Here is a 24,366-nt window from a genome sequence, read left to right on the forward strand (position 1 = left end):
GTAAGTATGTAAACTTGGTATCAGCAATGCAACAAAGAAAAGAAAAGCAGTTACAGAACAACTGCTGCTGTAACTATGAAACAAAAATATATAGAGAACCAAAGTCCCAGAGTATTTCGGGCAGGACCTCCACCTATGGGGGGGAAGAGGTAGTTAGGCAAGCAATGAGGGATGCTCCAGCAAGTGGCTCGTGTGCATCAAGAGGTTGTTGAGCTACTACCGCAGGCACATAACAGGGTGCAAAACTAACGGGTCCGGGGGGGCACCTAGGAGGGGTAATGAGAGGGTGAAGCCCTCCAACTAGAGTCATTAGGCCCGGGAGTCCTCTGAAGGGTGACGATGTGAGGCTGAGCGGCTGCTCGCGGGGCTCCTCAGGCGTCGTCTGGAGCGTCTAGAGGAAAGGCTTGTTCTAGGGGCCCTGGAGGTGTTCTCGGGTTGCTGTTGTTGTGGTCTTTTAGTCGGGAAAGAAGACATCGTGGGCCATTCAGGCAGGGTGACGTTCGGCAGGTCCAAGTCCTGGAGGAAGCCGGGCAGGTCATCAGGTGAGCGAAGAGTTAAGGTTCTGTTGCCCCTACGTACAGTGAGGGCGAAGGGGAAGCCCCATCGGTACGGAATGTTCCTATCCTGCAAAACTGTTAGGAGTGGCTTCAAAGCCGCCCTCTGGGCCAGGGTGTGGCGGGAAAGGTCAGAGTAAAGGAAGATAGGCGTATCCTTGAAGAGCAGTCTTCGCCTACGCCTCGCTTTTTGCAGAATGACCTCCTTAATCGCATAAAAGTGGACCCGGCATATCACATCACGAGGGCGTAGGTCGTCCGGGTTGGGAGGGCGCAGCGCCCTGTGTACCCGATCCAGTTCAATATGGGCATCAGAGGGCCGGCCCAGGAGATCATTGAAAATGGCTGTCACGGTGGGGTAGAGGTCTCCAGGTGCAACAGATTCCGGCAGTCCCCGAACTCGGAGGTTATTTCTCCTATTCCTGTTCTCTATGTCATCGAGATGCTGTAGGAGGGAGAAGAGTTGTTCAGAATGATGGGCCACTACAGACTGCAGGGCTTGTACCGTGGAAGAAGTCGTCTCCTGTGTCTCTTCCACTGATTGCACTCTGGCGGACACCTTGGAGAGGTCTAGACGAAACTGTGAGAACTCCTTCTTACATTCAGTGAGCACTTGGTTAGTCAGGTTAGAGAAGTCCTCACGTGTAGGTAAAGAGGACAGCAGAGAGCGCAGGTCTGCCAGGGTTATTGGTCTGGCGGGATCATCCTGCGGGGCTAGGCCGCTGGGGTGCAGCTGTGTCCCTGAGTGTTGGGGGGAGCAGGTTAGCTGCGTGGGGGTTGCAGACTGGGGGCGGAAGATGGAAGGAGTTGCGTCCATGCTATTGGGGCACTCTGCAGTAAGGGGCCGCTGTCCTAAAGGCATCAGCTGTGGGTGCATGATGAGGGTTGCAGCAGGGGAGCCAGCAGGGGAGCCAGCCTGGAGGGGGGGAGGGGAGGTCCCCCACGAGGACCCTGTAGACCAGTGGGGAGAACACACCACATGCCCCTGGGTGTGGGGGGGCAGGGGATGGGCAGTCACCAGCATGGGGCCTCCATATGCTGGAGGGGGAATAGTCCAGTCCAGGGGGGAGGAGGGTGGTGAGGCGCAGGGAAGTAGTACCTGACAGGCGTCTGCCGAAGGATGCTGGAGGGCCCGCTCCAGCGGGGGGTGACCCTCTGCCGCCAGCAAGTGCAGGAGGGCTCCTGCTGCTTGGGCTGCAGTGTCCGGTGTTCGGGGGGCAGGCACAGGCGGAGGTGCAGAGGTACGGGCAGACAGTGCGGCTGGCTCTGTGTCCTGGAGGCGCGCTGACTGCGCGCACTGTGCCGACATGTGGCACGTGTCCTGTGGGCGGCCATCCTGGATAAGGTCAGTCGGGCATTCGCCCCGAGACGGAGAGCGGCAAGCGGCGTCTCCAAGCTGTGGGGGAGCCAGGGTGACGGAGGGACTGGGCAGTGCGGAGTCCTGTGCCATATCGAGGTCAGCCAACTGGGGAACGGTGTCCGGTCCTGCTGCTGTGCTGGCGGCAATGGCTGCCCGCGGTCCGGGCTGCTGCTGGGACATCTGGGACCGGGTGAAGTACGCGTCTATGGCGTTCTGAGGCGAGGTAGGACGGGTGGGGGGCTTCCCCTTAGCCTTCTTAGACTTTTTAGCCGTTGTCCCCATGAAAATAGGTGCCGATATGCGGGTATGGAAGCTGGAGCCGAGCAGGAGCTTAGGAGCAGCACGTCCTCACACTTCCATCGCTAGCCACGCCCCTCAAGGGTTAAACGTTTAGCGATAAAATACATGTGATAATAAGGAGAAACCAGAGAAGCTTCCCATCCCCCTCCTCCCACTCACATCGGGACCCTGACACTGCTGTCTTCTTAGTGACACCCCCCAGCCCAGATCAGCTGTAAGTAGATAAAGGAGAGAGACCAGGACTTACACAGGGGCTGTCATGCTATGGCCGGGTCGGGGGAGGAGACGCTCTCATTCCCTGTGCTGCTGGCTGTGTGCAGTGTCATGTGCAGAGCCACCAGGGAACGTCCCTGCTGCCTCCACTCTCCTGTTCACAGGACACAGGATTATTCAGCCAGCTCCCAGGACACAAAAGGGCCCTCCCAGGAGCCAGGTGCTGCTTGTGGGGGTGCACTGCAGACTGAGCCTGCTGCTCTGGTACAGACAATATTTCTGCCATATTTCTGCTGCTGATTGAGGTGGGAGAGGGCGCCCCCTAGCTTTCAGCGCCCCGTGCGGTTGCCCCTACCGCACGGTGCTATTTATTTACTGGCTGTGGTCCTCGCACTGAGGTGGATTTTTATTGTGCCTGAATAAAGATGGATACATGGAAGTTCAGGCAGAAATGAGGACATTACAATACAGTCTAACTTTTATGTTATAATGTAGTGTAACTGTTATGTGGCACACCAGACCTTTGGTCAGTTGCCCAGATTTTCCTCAGTGTAATCTGCCACTGTACTATACAAAGAAAAACATGGTGGCACTACAAGTCCCATCCAGCATCACTAAGCCAGAATATGCAACAAAAAGAAAATAACAGCGGCGTGTATCAGCGGTGCTAACTCGCAGAGGAATACATTCACAGAGATCATCAGATACGTAGGAGGAGGAAAGGTTGCACTCGCCAGGTAAAAGTCTTTGGGAGGCATTTATTAAGTCCAGCGTTTTTTACGCCGGACTTAAAAATGCCCCCGCAGCTCCGGCGGTACGGGGATTTATGTAGAGGCGGACTGCCTGTACATAAATCCTGTGCGCGCCGGTGCGCACCGCCGAAAACCTACGCCAGCTGAGGACTGGAGTAGGTTTTCGGCGTACATTTGGGCGGAACGGATGATAAATCGCGCGGACTCTGAGTCCGCGCCCTCCGTTCCGCCTACTTTCCGCCCCCTGGCGTACTCGGCGGAAAGTGCCGATTTGCGAATATTTTATTCGCAAATCGGCCATTTGCATATAAAAAAATACGCAAATCGGCACTTTCCGCCAAAAATCATCCGTTCGCCGGATGATACATGTGGCCCTTTCTCTTTATTTCTTCATGTTTAAAAGCGATACACGGACAAGGTGCAGACGCCATGAAGGTGCTGGTGACAGGCTGTTTCACGCCCCTAAACAGCGCTTCTATGGACCATCCTTCTTCCACGTCATCACGTTATTTAAATACATCAAATCGTAGAGACGTCAAAATAAACACATGTGCGTTATAATTAGTGAACAAATACAAATCTATGTACATGAATTAAAAACAATAATACGCTGCAACTAATAACATGAATTGTAAAAGTAGGCTGCGATCAACTCTCCCTTGCAACCTCCCGGACCTTCCGCTTCTGTGCGTATTATCCACAATAATTGAGTTCTCAAAAGTACCTTCATGTACATAAATTTGTATTTGTTCACTAATTATACCACACATGTGTTTATTTTGACGTCACTACGATTTGATGTATTTAAATAACATGATGACGTGGAAGAAGAATGGTCCGTAGAAGCGCCGTTTAATGGCGTGAAACAGCCTGTCACCAGCACCTTCATGGCGTCTGCACCTATGTTCGTCTGCACCTTGTCCGTGTATCGCTTTTAAACATGAAGAAATAAAGAGAAAGACTTTTACCCGGTGAGTGCAACCTTTCCTCCTCCTACGTATCTGGTAATCTGCCACTGTACAAACTATATGTGTCCATTCATATGTGTCCAGTAACGGTGCTAGGACTTATCTAGAGAAAAAAGTGGCCCTTCTCTACTAAAATCAATGGGATGTACGATTGCAGAATAGAAGCTTCTGGGTTCCTATGCATAATTTCCCTCAAGTTTTCAATATAACAAATTAGGATAGGGTTAAGGTTAGGGGTGTGTGAGAGAGTATGAACAGTAAAAGGAAAGATAAGCAGTAAGTCTAGTTTGGTTGCGGCTATTGCATTATGCATGGTAACATAATAATGGAAGGCAATATTATATTTAGAGAGTTAGATATTGTCTGGTGTGGAGACATCTTACAACAGTTATTGCTGTAACTTACTTCATCTTGCAGATGAATGGTCAGCTGTGAGGTCTAGAGTTGTTTCAATGATTTTCCATAATATGTTTTATTATTTCCTGAATATAAGTTGGGGGGAGGGAGTGTAGAAGGGAATAAGCAGTCAGAACAAGGGGAGAAGTATGAGCGAGTCACCGACAAAGAGAGCTCAAACTGTAGGATTTTTTAAAATAATGGCACAACCCCAAACCATTATGTGATGGGTGGGTCAGTGGGGTAGCGTAGGTTGGCAGTACCCAACCCACACAGGGCAAGGCAAAGTATTGGGCCCCAAGCCAGCCAATGAGTGTAAGGGCCATATTAGGGCCAATGTTTGGTTTAAGTAATCGCAATCTACTAGGTTGGCACTAGCTTACAGAGCCTATTACATGGCTCGATTATCGTGTGGCAAGGACTGCACTGACATCGCTAAAGCTCTTGCTTTATGTAGAAAACAATAAGCATGTTGCTCACCTGTCCACGCCCCAGTGTCCTCCTGGCTTGATTGTGGGATTTCCAGATGACTGCAGCAGCCTCCAACACTTACAAACCATCTCTGAGGTGACAGGCTGCTCAACCAAACACTTGGTCCGATACAGCAGCGAGGCCAGTGATTGGCTGATCAGCCCGTCACTTCAGAGAAGGGTTTGGTAGTGTCGGAGGCAGCTGCGGTCAGCATGGAAACCTAGAAACAAGGCAGGAGGACACTGGGGGAACATGGGCAGGTACTGTAGGTATAAATGTTTTTTATTTTCTTTATTATATTTATTTTTATTTTCTTTATTATATTTATTAGCGGGATTGCCAGGACAGCCCTATTCTGCTAGATCGGTGCTCACGTACCGACCCTATTTCGGGGCTCAATGATTGTAAGGCAAGGACTGCACGGGTATAAATGTCTATGCAATCCTTGCTTTTAAATGTACTTTAACCATGCTAAACAGAAAATAATAAAGATTATACTTACCTGTCCACACTCCCCCTGCCCCCCCCGTGTCCTCCTGCCTGACCACAGCTCTGATACTTCCAAACCTGTCTCTGCAGTGACTGGCTGCTTAGCACTGTCCAGTCTTGGCCAATGATTGGCTGAGCGGCCTGTCACTGCAGAGATAGGTTCTGAAGTGTTAGAGGCAGCTGCGGTCGCGTGGAACCAGTAGGAGGACACCGGGGAACCGTGGAGAGTTAAGAAACATCTTTATTATTTTCTATTTATATTTCATCGGCTGCGCATCACCTATTACACAGAGCAATGCGCGGTCAGCGGCTGAGGATTTTAAAACATGTTGAAAGACAACGATCAACCGATGATCAGCTTCTCAGCTAATCGTTGTCTTTATTACACAAAGCAATATCTGCCAGAATCACCCTGATTGAGCAGATAGGGCCCTTACATGTTGAAAGACAAAGATCTATTGGGAATCTTTAAAGCATGGCATATTACTCCCGTCCATGCGGGAGGCTACGGTGATAGTACTCCTGAAATCAGGGAAGGACCCTAAGTTGCCAGGGTCTTATAGGCCCATACTGACAATGACGTTAAGCTCCTGGCATAGGCAAATATATTGTCTCGGGTGGTTACCTACCTGTTACACCCTAACCAGTTGGACTTTATGCTGGATCGGTCTACAGCATTGAATCTGAGAAGACTGTTGGGGCAGGGTCTCATTCAATGCTGCCAAGGCTTTTGTCAGCGCCTGTCTATATTAATTGGGTTTGATTACTGTATACTTAGCTAGTGGCTAGAGTATGGGCTAATGGCAGCTTCTTGCCCAGCTTTGCACTGGGGAAGGCCCCCTCCTCTTTGCATTAGCAATTGAGCCTCTGGCATGTAAACCGAGATCCTCAACAGAATTTCACAGGTTTTACAAACTTCAAGGCATTTTCAGGGATTTAGTTTGGCAGAACCAGGTGCTGCAAATTTAATTGGAAACCCTCCAGAGAAGTAAAACTAGGGATTGTGGCCCTTTTGAATCCTTACATTCTTTACTTATCTTCTCAGCTACAACATTTTAGAGGGTGGGGTCATCTAGAGTCCATTGGCTAAACAGGTAAATTGGTGGCATGAATTAGTGATTATAAATTGCCTATAATGGCGTTGGAAACAGGAGGGATTAAGTGGGTTGGGAGGGATTTACTGTCCATTTCATGTACGGTAAAAATTTAGGAAAAATCTAAGATTGTCAAATGGAAGTGTCAGGATTGTGCTGAAACCTGGTGTGAACTGAACCTGCTTTTGCTTCTGTGTGCCACACCCGCTTGCTTCTCTGCTACCTGGCAATGCGGGAGTTAATCTGATTTCCTAGGAGACTTGATCTTTCCAGCTGAGTAGGTCTTTAGACTGACAGGAATCTCTGCCTATCTGGAACCTGGATATCTGAGCGCCGGTCCAATGGGGGATTCGGACTGGGCTCTGGTTCAGTATAAATAGGAAGCTAAGAGAGTTCCAGTGCTGGTTATTAGCTTAATACCCTGATCCCAGCTTCCCTTGTCTACTCCTGCGATCCCCACTCCTAATCCCTCTGTTTTGCTCGACTTGATCCCTGACCTCCTGCCTGACTTTTTGACTACCCGTTTGCTTGCTGATTTTGTACTGCTTTGCCTGTTTGGATTTCGGACCCGGCTTGTTTGACCATTCTTTTGTGTTGTTTGTCCGTCTTGTTCTGTGTGCACGTATTTAGCGCAGGGAACGTCAACGTGGTTGTCCACGGCCGCCTAGGGCCGACTGAGGCAAGTAGGCAGGTGACAGTGGGTGGGTTCAGATCTAGGGCCCACTGTCTCTTGTCTTGTCTACGCCTGCCAGTCCTGACAGAATAACCAGCCAAAAAATTGCCTTGGGGTCATGGACGCCCTGACAACGATAGTGGACCGTATGCAGCAGCTCAATACCTCAGTCCAGGAGCTTGCTGAACGGGTCCAGGTACAAGAGACGGTTCCCCGACAAATTACCATGACCTCCCCGGTACCTCCTGAGCCTCCCGTACAGCTCCCAGAGAAATTTCAGGGGGACAGGAGAAGCTTCCAAGCCTTCCGGGAAGGTTGTAAACTATTTTTTAGACTGCGTCCTCGCTCCTCAGGTAACGAGGCTCAGAGAGTTGGTATTGTTATGTCCCTTCTCCTGGGGCCCCCTCAGGAGTGGGCTTTTTCTTTGTCACCTGACTGCCCTGACTTGCAGACAGTTGACCGGTTCTTCTCTGCATTGGGACTGCTTTATGATGACCCGGACAGTGCAGCCAATGCTGAGCGATGCCTGACTATGCTACGGCAAGGTGACCGACCGGTTGAGGACTACTGCTCGGAGTTCAGGCAGTGGAGCGGTCCTTCCATGTGGAACGACTCTGCCCTCCGGTTCCAATTCCGGGCGGGGTTGAGCGACCGACTTAAAGACATGTTAGTGGCCTACCCGACGCCTGGCACCCTTGAGGAAAGCATGACCCTGGCCATTAGGGTAGACCGACGATTGAGGGACCGACAGCAGGAAAGGGGTACTTTAGACCAAACCAGACCCTCCTTCCCTAAACCTTTCCCACCTGTGATACCCACTCTGGGAGAAACCATGGAAGCAGACGCCAAGACCAGACGAGCTCCACCAAGGCTGGACATCGTGTAAGAGGATGTCCTTCCAGGCCGGTGCCACCACCAGAAAACTCCAGGCGCCTGAGTGACTATCGAGGGGGTCACTCAGGCGCACAGGTAACCTTCACCAAAAAGAACAAGCTCTTATTGCCTATTTCTCTGATGTTGGGGAGAAGATGTATTTCTGGGTATGCCCAGGTCGATTCTGGGTCTTCTGCAAATTTTATTAACCCCATTTTCTGGTCAGGTTTAGAGGTATGTCCCCTGCTGCTCAAGTGTCCAGTAAATGTCACTGGAGCAGACTCTGCCCCGTTTGCTCAAGGGAATGTACAGTATGTTACCCCCTGCCTTGAAGTTAAGGTGGGGTCTGTTAATGTTGAAACCCTGGATTTTCTTCTCATGCAAAATCTTTCTTCTGATGTGATTTTAGGTTTACCCTGGCTGGAAGCACATAATCCTGTATTCGATTGGTCCAGCAGGGAACTTGTTCGATGGGGACCTAAGTGTGCCTCCCATTGCGTTGCTGTGTCTCTTGCAGAATGTTCCCCTGGGGAGGGAGAAATTCCTGAGTTCTTGTCTGATTATGTGGATGTGTTTGATGAAAGTGCAGTGGACGGATTGCCTCCTCACAGACCATATGACTGTTCGATTGATTTAATTCCCGATGCCAAATATCCCAAGGGTCGTATCTTCAATCTGTCTTGTCCTGAGAGGGAGGCCATGCGGGAGTATATTAAGGATAGTCTCCGTAAGGGCCACATTCGCCCATCCTCCTCTCCTCTGGGGGCGGGGTTCTTTTTTGTGGGTAAAAAGGATGGTGGGCTTCGGCCCTGTATAGACTACCGGGAGTTGAACAAGATCACTGTTAAGAACCAACACCCGCTACCCCTAATTCCTGACTTGTTCAACCAGATAGTGGGTGCTAAATGGTTCTCCAAGATTGACTTGCGGGGAGCATACAACTTGATAAGGATCAAGGAGGGTGATGAATGGAAGACTGCTTTCAATACCCCTGAAGGGCATTTCGAATACCTTGTTATGCCTTTCGGCTTATGCAATGCCCCAGCAGTCTTCCAGCATTTCGTAAATGATGTATTCCGAGAGTATCTGGGTCGTTTTTTAGTTGTGTATCTTGATGATATTTTAATTTTTTCTCCCAATTGATCCTCACACATCCTGCATGTCCGTACAGTCATGGAGCTTCTGAGAGCCAATAACCTTTGTGCAAAGCTGTCAAAATGCCAGTTTGGTATACAGGAAGTCTCATTTCTGGGGTACAAAATAACTTCAAACTAATTTGGTATGGACCCCCTTAAGGTCATAGCCATCGAAAACTGGGAGCGTCCCAATAACCTGAAGGCTCTGCAGAGGTTTTTGGGGTTCGCCAATTATTATAGAAAATTCATTAAGGGGTTTTCGCTTATAGCCAAACCCCTCACGGATTTAACCAGGAAGGGATCAGATCTGGTAAACTGGACCCCAGACGCTATCAGGGCATTCAACAAACTAAGACAATGTTTCTCAGAGGCTCCAGTACTGGCACAACCGGACTTTGAGCGTCCTTTTATTGTGGAGGTGGACGCATCTGAGGTGGGGGTAGGAGCGGTCCTGTCTCAAGGGTCAGCTACTCTTACCAACCTCCGGCCCATTGCTTTCTTCTCTAGGAAGTTCTCTAAGGCAGAGTGTAACTATGATATTGGGAACAGAGAGTTACTAGCTATAAAAATGGCGTTCGACGAATGGAGACACTTCCTAGAGGGGGCAAAACATAAGGTGGTTGTGCTTACTGATCACAAAAATCTCGTATACTTAGATAAAGCTAAACGTCTCACACCAAGGCAGGCCAGATGGGCCCTGTTTTTTACTCGCTTCAACTTCGAGATCACCTATCGGCCTGGCTCCAAAAATGTCAAAGCTGATGCTTTGTCTCGCAGCTTTGACCTCGAGAGCACTCATAGGGACCAGCCCGATACTATTCTGAACCCTGGTGTAGTAGTGGCCGTCTTACAACCTGACCTGGTGACTTTGATTGCAGAGTCTCAGTCCCTTGCACCCCAGAATACTCCAGAAACTCTATTGTTTGTACCCCCCAACCTTCGTCTCCGGGTCTTGGAGGAGATTCATGGTTCGGTGTTGGCTGGTCACCCGGGGGTGGCAGGAACTAAGTATTTGCTCGCGCGTCATTACTGGTGGCCTTCCTGGGCCCGAGACGTAAAGTCTTTTGTTGACGCTTGTGAGACCTGTGCTCGGTCTAAGGTTCCCCGTAGGCCACCTGAGGGTCTCTTACGTCCTCTGCCGGTGCCTACGAGACCTTGGACACACATTGCAATGGACTTTATCACTGACCTGCCGCTGTCTAAGGGAAAAACTGTAATTTGGGTTGTTGTGGATAGATTTTCTAAGATGTGCCATCTCATCCCTCTGTGTAAACTGCCTAATGCTCGCACCTTAGCTACATTGTTTGTTAATCACATTTTGCGCCTTCATGGTATCCCTGAAAATATTGTATCTGACCGGGGCGTTCAGTTTGTAGCGAAATTTTGGAGAGAGTTCTGTGGACGGTTGGGAATCTCCTTGTCCTTCTCGTCAGCCTTCCACCCGCAGACGAATGGGCAGACCGAGAGAATCAACCAGTCTCTAGAGCAATTTCTAAGATGTTTCGTGGCTGATGCCCAAGACAAATGGAGGGACTTTATCTCTTTGGCAGAGTTTGCCTTAAACAATCAAGAACAACGTTCAATTAAAATGTCGCCATTCTTTTGCAACTACGGTTTTAACCCTAGGTACTCTTCTACTCACTCCGCAGATTCAGTTAACCCTTCGGCTGAAGCCTTGTTCACGAAACTGTGCACAGTTTGGGCCCAAGCTCATCAGAGCTTGGTTAAAGCCCAAGAGTTATATCAAAAACATGCTAATAAAAGACGCATACCTGGCCATCAATACGTACTGGGGGAAAAGGTCTGGCTCTCTACCAGGAATTTAAGGTTAAGAGTACAGTCTGCTAAACTAGCACCCAAATATATCGGTCCGTATACCATTGTGGAAGTTATTAATCCTGTGACTTTTAGATTAAAACTGCCTGCATCACTTCGTATTCACAATGTGTTTCATAAGGCTCTCCTGAAAAAGTATGTTCCTCCAGTGTCTCCGTCATCTCCCCCTGCTCCACTCATCATCCAGGGTGAGTTGGAGTATGAGGTGGAGAAGATTCTGAATTCTCGTTGGGTACAAGGTTCACTGCAATATCTAGTCCACTGGAAGGGCTTTGGGCCAGAGGAACGAACGTGGGTTTCTGTCAAAGACATGCATGCTCCTCGCTTGGTTCGGCGATACCACGTACTAAAACCTTCCAAGCCTGGTCCATTGGCTAAGGGTCCTGAGGCCCCTCGTAAGAGGGGGAGTACTGTCAGGATTGTGCTGAAACCTGGTGTGAACTGAACCTGCTTTTGCTTCTGTGTGCCACACCCGCTTGCTTCTTTGCTACCTGGCAATGCGGGAGTTAATCTGATTTCCTAGGAGACTTGATCTTTCCAGCTGAGTAGGTCTTTAGACTGACAGGAATCTCTGCCTATCTGGAACCTGGATATCTGAGCGCCGGTCCAATGGGGGATTCGGACTGGGCTCTGGTTCAGTATAAATAGGAAGCTAAGAGAGTTCCAGTGCTGGTTATTAGCTTAATACCCTGATCCCAGCTTCCCTTGTCTACTCCTGCGATCCCCACTCCTAATCCCTCTGTTTTGCTCGACTTGATCCCTGACCTCCTGCCTGACTTTTTGACTACCCATTTGCTTGCTGATTTTGTACTGCTTTGCCTGTTTGGATTTTGGACCCGGCTTGTTTGACCATTCTTTTGTGTTGTTTGTCCGTCTTGTTCTGTGTGCACGTATTTAGCGCAGGGAACGTCAACGTGGTTGTCCACGGCCGCCTAGGGCCGACTGAGGCAAGTAGGCAGGTGACAGTGGGTGGGTTCAGATCTAGGGCCCACTGTCTCTTGTCTTGTCTACGCCTGCCAGTCCTGACAGGAAGGTTTCAAATTTTTTACATCTATTTGGCAGAACCCCAAATTACCAGAGATTTTTAGGTTAGAGGGCTTTTTCCTATGGGAAAGGCAAAGAGTTCTTTTTCTATGCCTGCTTTTGGAGGATGGAAAACTTGTCTCCTTGGAGCAGTTGCGCACCTCGTATAACATGCCAAATGCGTTGTTTTTCCAACATCTGCAACTAAGGCACGCTTACTAATCCCTGGAAAAGAAGATGTCCGTTTGGCTGTTCTTTATTTTAGGACTATAGTTTATCTCTCGGGAGGGATCCTTTAAGGGTTTTGTTTCCCTTTTATTTAATAACCTTGTACAAGAACATCTATCTAAATTTTCACAAGTGGGAGACGGATGTGGGCGACTTGTCTGACAATGAATGCAAGTGTTGGAATTCATGACACAGGTATTCTTAAGTGAAATGTAAAGGTTATACCAAATATTTTGCATAGAGTCTATAAGACCCCACTCCATATGTAAAAAAAAGGGTATCAGTTCCACGTCAGAGTGCCCAAGGAGTCAGCTTTATGATGCAACCCTATTACACATGACGTGGGGGGCAGACAACTTGGCAGTTTCTGGAAAGGGGTATTAGAGGTGATTTAAAAAAAAAACGTTATTATATTTTTATCCCAACCACCCCACAGGCATATCTCTTGAGTGTCTTAACACTGCCCACTATGGGGGAAATGGATATTTTAGCTATACAAAGGATACTATACCATGCTGGCAAGGTAACAGCATCTCATTGGATTCAGGCAAATCCTCCCACAGCTCAGGAGTTTATTAGAAGAATAAGTAAGGCTGGGTTGATGCTGCATTTTTGCAGTCCATTTAACGTATTAGTTTAAAGCAAAAAAATGAATGTAATCTTTTGGATAGAATCAAACTGGATCCTTTTTTTTTATTATTCTTTTGCGTACACAAAGACGCTGTTAACCACTATTTTTTGTATGTTAAAAATTACAATCCAAAATCTGATCCGTTAAATAGACTGCAAAAATTTGGTGTGAACCCAGCCTAACTTGACAAAACTGGAGCGAAGTGTATACCTCAGGTAGATGGGTGGATACTCCATGGCTGCCCTCTAGAGTGTTATGGGAATGCTGTAGAAATCCAATTCAACTCTTTCTGAACCAGATGGCAGATCATTAGCCATGTTTGTGGACCACATGCTAGGAAAAAGATACCAGTATATGTAGGTACTATTATTGTGCCCCTCACATTAAGATGCCGTGCAGCAGAATCTGCTTGGAGTCTTCCGTGGTGATTCCGTAGAGAGTAGTGATTCATACAAGGGTTGGGATTTGATAAAAATAATACCTATTCACCAGGATGACCTATTACTACTGCAGTGACTAAATAATGCCAACATACTGTTACTAAATAAAATTCTCAATACACAGACCAATATCACCAATAACACTGCTAAACAGGGGACAAATAATTGTGCCACACCATGACTACTACCACTACCACCACACAATAGCTTTGTTCACACAATGTCCAAAAAAGAGAAATGGCGGCTGCTTTTTCTATTTAAAAAAACGTCCATTATTGCCGTGATGCAATTGACTTTAATGCGATACATTTAATGCGACGGATGTCTAATGCAAACAATTATTTTCGGACTTCTTTGCAAACGGCAGTTGTTATTTTTTAAGTTTCACAGTTTTTCTATTAAATTCAATGGTCTTTTTACTTAAAGACACACTCTAAAACCAATTAATCCACCTAAACTAGAATAACGTACCAAGAGCCGTCATTGCAATGACAGACGGCCAAACAGCAAAATGACGGATGTCCTTTTAAACCCGCATAATTTTTTCTTTTCAAAAATGGAGAGGAAAAATTTGTGAACGTAGCCAATGAAGGGATATGGAGTCAGCAGAGGGGTCATGTCACCTTTTTTTTTTTTCTTGAGTACTATAACGTTATTTATTTATTTTGCCAGAATATCCCTTTAACAAAAAAGTTCTTCGAAGTTAACTAAGACAAATATGCTACATTTTATTTTACTTTTGCAGGCAGAAAAAAGACCTAAGGCTTTCTTCAGACATAACTTGTGCACTGTGTTCTTTTGGGCTAAAAAAATGTTTTATCCAGGCATTTATTTATGATTTTTTTTCCAGTACAAGCCATGTGATTCTTTATCATTAGATAGAGGTTTTTCTATTACAGAATTGAAAAAAGGCCAAAACACCAATATGCATATAAACATGAAGTTCTTTTGTTTATTTACCCTGCTGTTTTACCCTGTGAACAACGGACGTTATTCTATGCATTGTATGAGCTATTGTAGGTTGTTTCCAGAGACTCTAATGAAAATTATTGAAGACTGAAAACAACGGCTGTTATTTTAAACTAAAATGGCGGCCATTATCTTACTAAAAAACAAAGTGTGTGTGAACATGACCTAGTTGTAATTTACATAGGAGCTGGGCTGGGTGGCAGTTTTGCCTTGCTCTGCATGGGGGTGGATGGGGGTGTTGAGATTATTTACAGAAAACAAATGTATGTGTGATGTTTGTAGTAAAAGTACAATATTAATAATATAGTGCAGAATGTTGTAAGTTGAAAGCTGTGATAAATAAGGTTCAGGAAAATGTATTCATTGCCTTCTCAGCATTGTCTGTGGGGTTGTGTGCAATTGTGCTGCAACAGTAGGAGTCTGCCACCCTCCATCATCCTGGATGAGTTGCAGCATTGTGTGAAATCAATTTGTGAGTAGGGAGATGCATGAGACTTACAGTGTTAGGCTATGTTTTCATAGCACATTTTTTTTTTGACAATTTTGTGGCCGTTTTTATGGACAGCTATCATTTTGGGCCAAATCTTTCCATAATTTTGCCCTGTTGGTTCCATTCCTGGTTTTGGTCAAAAAGGCTGATGGAAATACTATGTGTGAACATAGCCATACAATGACTTTTATTTACTGGTCACTACTTGTAGACTAGGTTTACACCATGGAAAAATGATGGCAAAAATAACGTCTGTGATATTTAAACATAACGGACGTTATTTGCTCATTTTTACATAGTATGAACCTAGCTGTAATCTGATCCCTGAGCTAGCTACAGATGGGCAGAGGGAAGTGTCTATAGATGGTGGAGAGGATTGGGGAGAGGAAGATGGAAGGGAATGCAGACAAATCAAAAGACAGTTAAAAACAACATGCAGAGCAAAAATCAGCTGAAACAAATGGCCAGATATAGTGTTACTCCTCATTTTTAAAAGAAGCTTACCAGAAAATCCATATAAGAGATACATTTTTTCTGAGCATAACTAGACATGCTTTAGGTTTGATAAAAGTTAAGTGAGACTTTTGCTAGCCTGACCTAAAGAGAGAGAGGGATGTATAAGATTACACTTATGGCCCTATTGCACGGAGTGATAATCTGACGAATCAGGCTGATTCGTCAGATTGTCTGCTCTGTGTAAAAAAGACAACGATCAGCCGATGAAATGATCATCGGCTGATCGTGATAATTTAAAAATGCTTAAAAATCATGCCGGACGTGCATCGCTACGTGTAGTGTTTCTTGGGTGACGGCAAATGACACTGGGGCACTTGGCTGATGGGTTCACATGCAATATTTTGGTCAATATTTGGTCCTCCTTTTGGTCACTATTTTTAGCAACAGAACTATGGCATTACATAGTATGAGAGCAGAGCTATGAATCAGTCTGTAGCCCTTTCCTTATGTACCCGTTTGCTGTGTAAACATTACCAAAATCAATACATTTGTCTTTTTTTCATGATTGTCACACTTGTGTTTTTGTTCTTTCTCCACAGGTGGACCGGACAGAAGTAATAAAGAGCAATTTGAATCCTGTCTTCTCCAAAGTGTTTACTGTGGATTATTATTTTGAGGAGGTTCAGAAACTGCGATTTGAGGTTTATGATATCCATGGACACTGCAGCATTGGCTCAAGAGATGATGACTTCCTGGGGGGAGTGGAACTGACTCTGGGACAGGTAAACATATTAGATCTAAATAAAAAGGCAGGTGGCCATAGATAGCAAAAAAATCCTCTAAAGGTGTCTTCAAATACATTAATGCAAAAAAGCCAAGGTCAAAACATGTAGGACCCATAAATAATGGTGAAAGGGAGTTAATTACTGGGGATCAAGACAAAGCTGAGCTACTTCAGCTCAATATATACAAAAGAATACGAGCTGAGGTGGATGGGGCCAGTGCTAAGATAGGTGGGGCTAGTGCTGGTAACATGTGTAATGTACTGAACTAGCTTACTATAGATATGGTTCAAGGTAAATGAAATAAACTGAATGTAGGAAAAACTCCAAGACCTGATGGATTACACCCCAGAGTTCTTTGGGAACTCAGTTCTGTCATTTCTTTACCCTTGTACAAAATATGCAGTGATTAGGGCTCTAGGACTTCCCCAGGTAACTATAGACCCTTAAGCTTAGTGCTCATTGTGGGGAAACTATTTGAGGGGCTTATAAGGGACTACATTCAGGAATATTTAGTGGGTAATAGTATTATAAGTGATAACCAGCATGGTTTTACTAAGGACAGAATCTGTCAAACCAACCTAATATGTTTTTATGAAGAGGTGAGTAAAAGCCTGGATAGGGGGGCGGCTTTAGGATTTTTACTCTAAATGGTCTCTGGTTATGAGTGGTGTACCCAAGGGTCTGTGCTGGGCTCCCTTCTGTTTAAAGTGTAACTGTCATATAAATGTCATTTTTCAGAAATTAATAAATCTCCATAGTACAATTGATTTTAAGAAACTCTATTATTATTTTTAATAAGCAGAAGAGTTTTCTTCTGTACTCAAAAAGCTGTTTTCTAACCTACCCCCTCACTTCAGAAGAAGCAGGATTTCTGTGTCCATTATGCTCTATGAAGAAGGGAGCGGTCAAGGGGGTGAGTGAGAGAAAAGTGAGGAGAAAAGCAGGGTGGTACAAATCAACATCCTGCAATCTTCCTCGTTGGAATTAACAGCAATGTTTCTATGTTTACAGATGAGTCCGGGCTTTGTAGTACAGTACAGTCTGCGGAAGATGTGGAAATGTTACAGGCTGACTTAGACTCACAGAGTGTTTGGGCGTCCACTTGGCAAATGAGCTTCAATGTGGATAAATGTAAAGTTATGCACCTGGGTACTAATAACCCGCATGCATCATATGTCCTGGGGGGAGTTACTCTGGGAGAGTCGCTGATGGAGAAGGATCTGGGTGTACTTGTAGATAATAGACTACAGAACAGTACACAATGTCAGTCAGTGGCTTCTAAGGCCAGCAGGATATTGTCATGCATTAAAACAGGCATGGACTCACAGGACAGGGATATAATATTACCGCTTTATAAAGCTTTGGTGCGGCCTCATCTGGAGTATGCTGTTCAGGAAAAGGTATGAAGGTGGGCAACTAAACTAATGAGGGTATTGAATCTTAGTTATGAGTATAGATTAAAAGATTAAATGTGTTTAGTCTAGAGAAATGACATGTAAGGGGAGATATGATTATTTTATTTAAATATATAAATGGCCCCTACGAGAAATATGGGGAAAAGTTGTTCCAGGTAAAATCCTGTCAAAATACAAGGGGGCACTGGAGAAAAAAGGTTCAGTCTCCGGAGGTGACAAGCCTTCATTACCATGAGAACAGTGAATTCACCCTAAGGGCCCTATTCCACCGGACGATTATCGTTTAGATTATCGTTAAATTGTTCGAATCTAAACGATAATCGTTCGGTTGAAATGCAGTTAACGATTAACGACCGAACGAGAAATCGTTGATCGCTTTATAAGACCTGGACCTATTTTTATCGTTGCTTGTTCGCAAAACGTTCGCAAATCGTTTGCATTGAATAAGACATCGTTCGGTCTTTCGCAATAGATACGAATGCAATAGCGAATAAATAGCGAAGAAACAACGATTGCAATTACGATCATAAGTAACGATTATCGTTCCATGGAAAAGAGTGAACGTTTTCAGGTCTTTCGCAATAGCGGTCGTTTGAGATTGTTAATTGTTAACGATTATGCAAGCGATAATCGTCCGGTGGAATAGGGCCCTAAGATCTGGTCACAGCAAAAACAGTGCATGAATTCAAAACAGGCTTAGACAAGTTCTTAGACCAAAATAACATAAATTCTTATTTATAGAATGTACAGTTTATCCATCCCTCTTCCCTTCATACCTTTCCTACTTGGTTGAGTTTGATGGACATGTGTCTTTTTTTCAACCATACAAACTAACCACATCCATACAGAATTGTAATTCTTATTGTTATAATTGTACACACAGGACATATAATCAATAACATCTTATTGATTATTGTTGATCATGCCTAAAGAAATAAACCATGGAGGCAAGTGCTTGGCTCCAAAGCCAACTACAAATAAGGTTGTCTTCTGCAGGACACTTGGGAGCTATTATTGTGACATATAGTAGTAAATTTAATCTGGAAATCATTAGTCATCCTGTAAGAGACACCTCCTTTTGTAATAAATCAAACTGAATATAAGGCTATTTTAAACAGGGGCATAACTAAATTCTGAGCGACCCCCCCCCTTCTGAGCCTGGGTACTGAGAAATACAGCAATGGGCCCACCAAAATTGGTTTGTGCCCAAAGTCACAATTTTTGTCTTTGCTACAATGCCACTGTAGGTCTCTGTAGCATATTACTTCATCAACCATCTCCACCTAAATTATACCTAAGAAGTGCTGTCCAGTGGGTGGCCAAGACGCTCATATTCCATGGCCACATGTATTAGTTCCTGCAAACATTTGAGCACTTATAGCTCTCCGGACTTCATATTGATACATGATGCTGGGAGAACTACAGGTCCACGTTGCAGATTCACACTCCGTGAACTCTGGGGGTTACAGACTGTGGAAATAGACTCTAACTCTGTAAGAAGGTGGACTCTTTGGGCCCTATTACACAGGACGATTATTGTGTGAAAAACGCTGTATTCTTCCAGTTTACCCGATAATAGTTATGTGTGAATGCAGGTAACAATAAAAAAACTGTGTAGTTTATTGCATCTTTTGAGCTGAACCTAAAATCACGGTTAACCGTTCGCTAAACGTTTTTTGTAATTCCACATTCGACTGCTAATCGTTCAGTCGTAATTTCACACCATTTGTTCATTTGCTGGGATCTGATGGAGTAAACGATCATAGTAACAATCGTATTAGTGATCGAAACTGACGACTATCGTTCTGTGCACTATGGTAAACTATTTCAGGTAGCTCCTCTCATTTACGATAGTTTATTGTTAGTTGCTAAAAATCACTTTATCTAAAAGGGCCCTTAGCTGCTGAGTGGTGGAGGTTCCCCTAAACCAGTTATGGCCAATCTATGACATGCGTGTCAGCACTGACACTCAAAGCCATTTTCAATTAAATGGGGCCACATGCTGAGAAGGTCATTTCATCCTCCGTTCCTGCACAGCCAGGAGAAGTAGCCAAGGATACATCATTTGCTGTAGTGTAGTGTAGTAGACTCTGTGCTGGAGGTCTGTAGGCCAAAACAACAGAACTCTGGCACAGAGCGTCTACTCCACTACAGCAAATGTTTTACCCCGGGTTACTGCTCCTGGCCGTGCATCCAATGTACTGTTCTGGGGTGTTGTCAATTTCTAATTCATGGTCATTACTAAGGTAAGTGAGGGGGAGGCTGGGAGAGGTGAGGGACTGTACTATGTTGTTATTTAAAGTGACACTGTTGTTTACATTTTTTTTGCAGAAATCAAAAGTCCAGGTGATTTTAAGAAACTTTGTAATTGGGTTTATTAGGCAAATATGCCATTATCTGCATTAAAAAAGACTTTCCCCAGGTCCCCCCCCCCTCTCCTTTCTCTCATTCACTGCTCATTATCAGGAAATCACGACTGTTTTACATCAGTCGGATCCTGTCTGTTCTATGAAGAGGGGAGGGGGGAGGAGGGAGATTAGTCGGCAGCAGAGAGCAGAGAACAAATGATTACACAGTGGGAGCTGTGTGAAGCTGGTATTCAGAGGTCAGAGAGGTCAGTGCTGACTGTCAGAGGAGATAGCCGGTGATGTAGCAGTAAATTAACTCTTTGTTGTCCTGTTTTGGTGCCTCAACTCCCTTCACCCCTCCCCTCTCCATAAGAGAACAATGAAGACAGGGGGAGAGCTTCAAACTGCTTTTTCATGATAAAAATGCATTTTTCGGCTAATAAACCCAATTATGAAGTTTCTTAAAATCGCCTGGACTATTGATTTCTGCAAAAAAATCTAAACGACAGGTACACTTTAAACTATAAACATCATGAAATTATGTGTTTTTTTTCCCTCAAAGTGAGAAACCACACAAATTATGCTCTTTGTTTTTTGGCGAATTTTGACACACCAAGCTCAAAAGGTTGCCCACCACTGCCCTAAACCATAGACTCTTTTGCAGCAACCCGACCCTTGGAGAACCTTTTGGGGGCACTGACTTCCCTGTTTGCTTAAATATTACTGTATTATAAATGTCATGACTGGTATTGTCTCCTTCTTCTCTTTACTAGATTGTTGCACAGAAAAGAATTACCAAAGGCCTCTTCCTGAAATATGGGAAATATGCTGGGAAATCCACCATAACGGTGAGAGCTTCTCCACAAGTAACCATATAGTGTTTGGATCTAGGGGTAGAGCTGAGCCATTCAATCTACTACCAAGTTTGAGATACAAAATTCCCAGATAAATCTAGACATTTTTAGCCATTAGTGAACATATATTATTATGAAATTTGATATTTGTTTATTTAATTATAGCGAACATTATATGTATTTGTCTGACCTGGTGCCCTTGAGATGATTTCCTTTTACTGTTGTTGTTTTAGGATTTATAGCTGTATACCATCTGTACAAGCAGGGGCGGATTAACTTTACCATAGGCCCCGGGCTGTTCACCAAGCCTGGCCCCCCCACCCCACTGTAACTATGGCAGCACTAGCCTGGTGTTCTTAGTACAGGACAGATAATGTCATGATGTCCTGATTTGTGCAAAATTGCCATAAAAAACAGTGATTTTTTTGCAAATCATGATGGAAGTGTAGCTAGTGAAAGTATAAGTCTTTTTTGGTGTTCATGGGCCCCCCAGGAGCTCAGGGCCCCAGGCTGCCGCCCGAAACGCCCCTATTATAATCCACTACAGTGTACAAGCTACTAAAAAGCCTTCATTTCAGACTTCTTGGGGGCAACCAGTATGGCCTCTATTACAGCTATAATAGCCTTAGTCTTTTCACGCTAATAGGAATATTATGGTTTTATGCAGTCATGCTTCAAATAAGTGGTAATGATATCTTATATACAGATGCAATTGCTAAAGACTCTCTATGTCTCTAAGATGTTTACATACAATTATATTTTGCTCACTGATTTGAGTTCACATCTTTGGGAATAATTAGCAAAGTAATCAGATCATACTTCTATATACATGGATCCATTTTTGCTAGAAAAGTAGGATATTTGGAGTGACAGACACACAGATAATAAGATATTATTACAGATCAGTGCTTTGATGTGATCTTTGAGGTAGTAGGTAGTATGCTCCTGTTTCCTGCTTATGACTCCATAATCATAGGGCCAAAAGGATACACATAAGATCAAGCATGGTTTTCTGTATACTTTCTGTACTTGGTAATACTTGGTACTATTGTCCCTTGTTGGTGTCACCTCTGGCATCTTCTAGATTGTTTAGAATTCTTAGTTTTCTTTTTACATATTGGCACACTCCTTTCCACAGGTCATTTCGGAAGAGATTTCTGGAAATAATGGATATGTGGAGCTGTCTTTCTGCGCAAAGAAACTGGATGACAAGGTGACAGGCACAGGGTACAGCCTCCTTTCTGGAGACAGACTTGCAGGTTCCTCCTCTTATAGACACAAATAGGGTAACCGTAGGGTATTCTCAAAACTATAGTTTCATACTGTATGTACGATCAATAATGTACATAAAGTCATTAAAGGGTTTTCCCAGAATAGAAATCTATCGAACTGTATTTGCATCAGTAGTATATATGATCATTTACCTATCTTCGCTCCCCGGAGCACTGTCCGCTTAGTTAATCAGTGATTGGGGCAGGACACCACCCCACTCACTGACTAGCTGAGTGGACAATCGCTCAGCCAGACTGTGATGTTGCAGCTGGAAAATCCTGGTCACGTACCCTTTTTTTTAGTCGAAAATGACTTCCGGCAGCAAGCAGTGCGACCCAAGAATGGCACAACAGAGGCACGGGGATGGGTGAGTTTAGGTTGTTTATTATTTTCCCACACCCCTGCCTTCCTGCCTTTTCAAAATTTGGTGGGACTTCTCCTTTAATTTAGATGTTAGATATCAACGTCTTAAATTATCTTTGTAGTGGTTTAAATCAGAATGCACAGAAAGGGAAACCTCAAAGAAAAATAGTGTTCAAAGACATTAACTGTGGTCATGGTATTGTACTTATATCTAAGGGGCCATTCACGAGATCTCCGCAATCTGTCCACACACGGATGGTGTCCTGCGGAGTGGACCTTGGAGTTCCCTGAATCATGATTAAATATAATGCTGGAGCTCCAATACTATTAGAAAATTTGCACTAGTGTAATGACACTGCCGTAAGGCTGTGGCGGTACATTAGTGAGAACATTTAAACAGTATTGCAGCATCTGGCATCATAATCATGATGCGTGGAGCTCCGAGGTCCACTGTGCAGAACACCATTCGTGTACGGACAAATTGCGGAGATCGTGTCCGTACTGGGGCTGCAGTATTTCCATGGTCAGGATACATAGACATTGCTTTGGTATTTTTAAGCATACTCATCACAGTTATACAATGGTGTATAATTCTATGGCCTGTTTGCTTAGCCAGCATATAGTGAAGCACTGTGACTTGATTTTATTCTAATTGTAAAATGTGACAAGCCCAATTCAAAGTGTTTACCTCATTTTGTTCCATAATGCAATAGAAGTCTACATATGTTTGTATGCATTCACTAATCCAAATCTATGGAGACCATGAGTGGACTTGTCTCCTTTTTTTTGTAATAGGACCTTTTTAGCAAATCAGACCCATTCCTAGAAATCTACAGAGTAAACGATGACCAAAGTGAACAGCTGGTGTACAGAACAGAGGTGAGATACCGTAGGAGGAAGAAGGTAAAATAGCACAAATAGAATATAAACTTGAGGAGTGTTTGAATAAGAGAGTGATGTGTAGTTGAGATCCATAACTGAGATTGAGCGTGAACTATGTGTAAGGATGACCACCTAGAGTTAATTCAGTGTCACAGTGACCATTTTTCTCACTTAGGTGTATAAGGAACTAATTTAAATGGTTGGACTATATGAGTGACGAGTGAGTATGACTTTAATGTGAGCATGAGTCTAAGTGTTAAAATCATGAAAGAACTTGGCTGTAATAGAATGACCACTGAGCACTGAACTATAGTTCAAGCATGTAGAGTAAATCCTGGAACCTGTTTAAGTTTAAGAATGACCAGTAATCATGACTTGGAATCTAGAATGACCATAAGCTTGACGTAATGGTGACAGTGCCAGCATAGGAACTTTATTCTCTTTTTTTGCTTAGGTTGTTAAGAATAACTTGAACCCTGTGTGGGAGCCATTTAAGGTATCCCTAAGCTCTCTGTGCTGCTGTGAGGAGAAGAGGAAGCTCAGGGTAACTAAACATTGTATTCTTCATGTACATTGGGATTCATATTGCTTTGCTTTTTATGTTTGTAATTATAGCCCTGCCCCCCCCCCCCCCCCATTCATTTCCTCTCCTTCTCTTTACTAATTCCTCCTTCTCCACCGTATCTTACTTTCTATTCACCCCCTCTTTTTTTCCCTCCAGTGCCTAGTCTGGGATTATGACTCCCGTGGAAAACATGATTTTATTGGAGAGTTTTATGCAACCTTTGAAGAGATGCAGAAAGGAATCGGTGGGAACAAGGTGAGGAAGAGAGATAGAATTCACAAGGAGCAGACGAGCGTGGAAAATAGGGATGTTGGTTTTGAAATGGAAATCAGTTGTAGCTTATGTCCTGGCATAACCCAGGCAGTTCTGAACTTGTGCAATGAAAGACGCTTTTTAAAAAAAAACAAACATATATATATATAAATCAGACACCTTAATGGGCTTGTAGGTCGAAGTCATTGTGGGTTTATTGCCCAGGAGCAGAGGAGCCAGGTATTTCCCCCCCATAAATCCTTTCCATGATCCTTGGG

The 24,366-nt window shown here is 44.7% G+C and overlaps 1 protein-coding gene across 2 annotated transcripts in view; it reads left to right on the top strand.

Annotated features, from left to right (window-relative positions):
* CPNE7 (copine 7) overlaps nucleotides 1-24,366 on the top strand; it is a 105,911-nt gene that overhangs the window by 37,911 nt on the left and 43,634 nt on the right. For both annotated transcript variants that reach the window (XM_069966061.1, XM_069966060.1), the window contains 6 exons: nucleotides 15,952-16,134; nucleotides 20,674-20,748; nucleotides 21,893-21,967; nucleotides 23,185-23,268; nucleotides 23,726-23,815; nucleotides 23,993-24,091. In XM_069966061.1, the coding sequence (XP_069822162.1) occupies nucleotides 15,952-16,134; nucleotides 20,674-20,748; nucleotides 21,893-21,967; nucleotides 23,185-23,268; nucleotides 23,726-23,815; nucleotides 23,993-24,091 (606 nt within the window). The remainder of the gene's footprint in view (nucleotides 1-15,951; nucleotides 16,135-20,673; nucleotides 20,749-21,892; nucleotides 21,968-23,184; nucleotides 23,269-23,725; nucleotides 23,816-23,992; nucleotides 24,092-24,366) is intronic.

This window comes from Dendropsophus ebraccatus, chromosome 4 (assembly GCF_027789765.1).
Source record: "Dendropsophus ebraccatus isolate aDenEbr1 chromosome 4, aDenEbr1.pat, whole genome shotgun sequence".
NCBI lineage: Eukaryota > Metazoa > Chordata > Amphibia > Anura > Hylidae > Dendropsophus > Dendropsophus ebraccatus.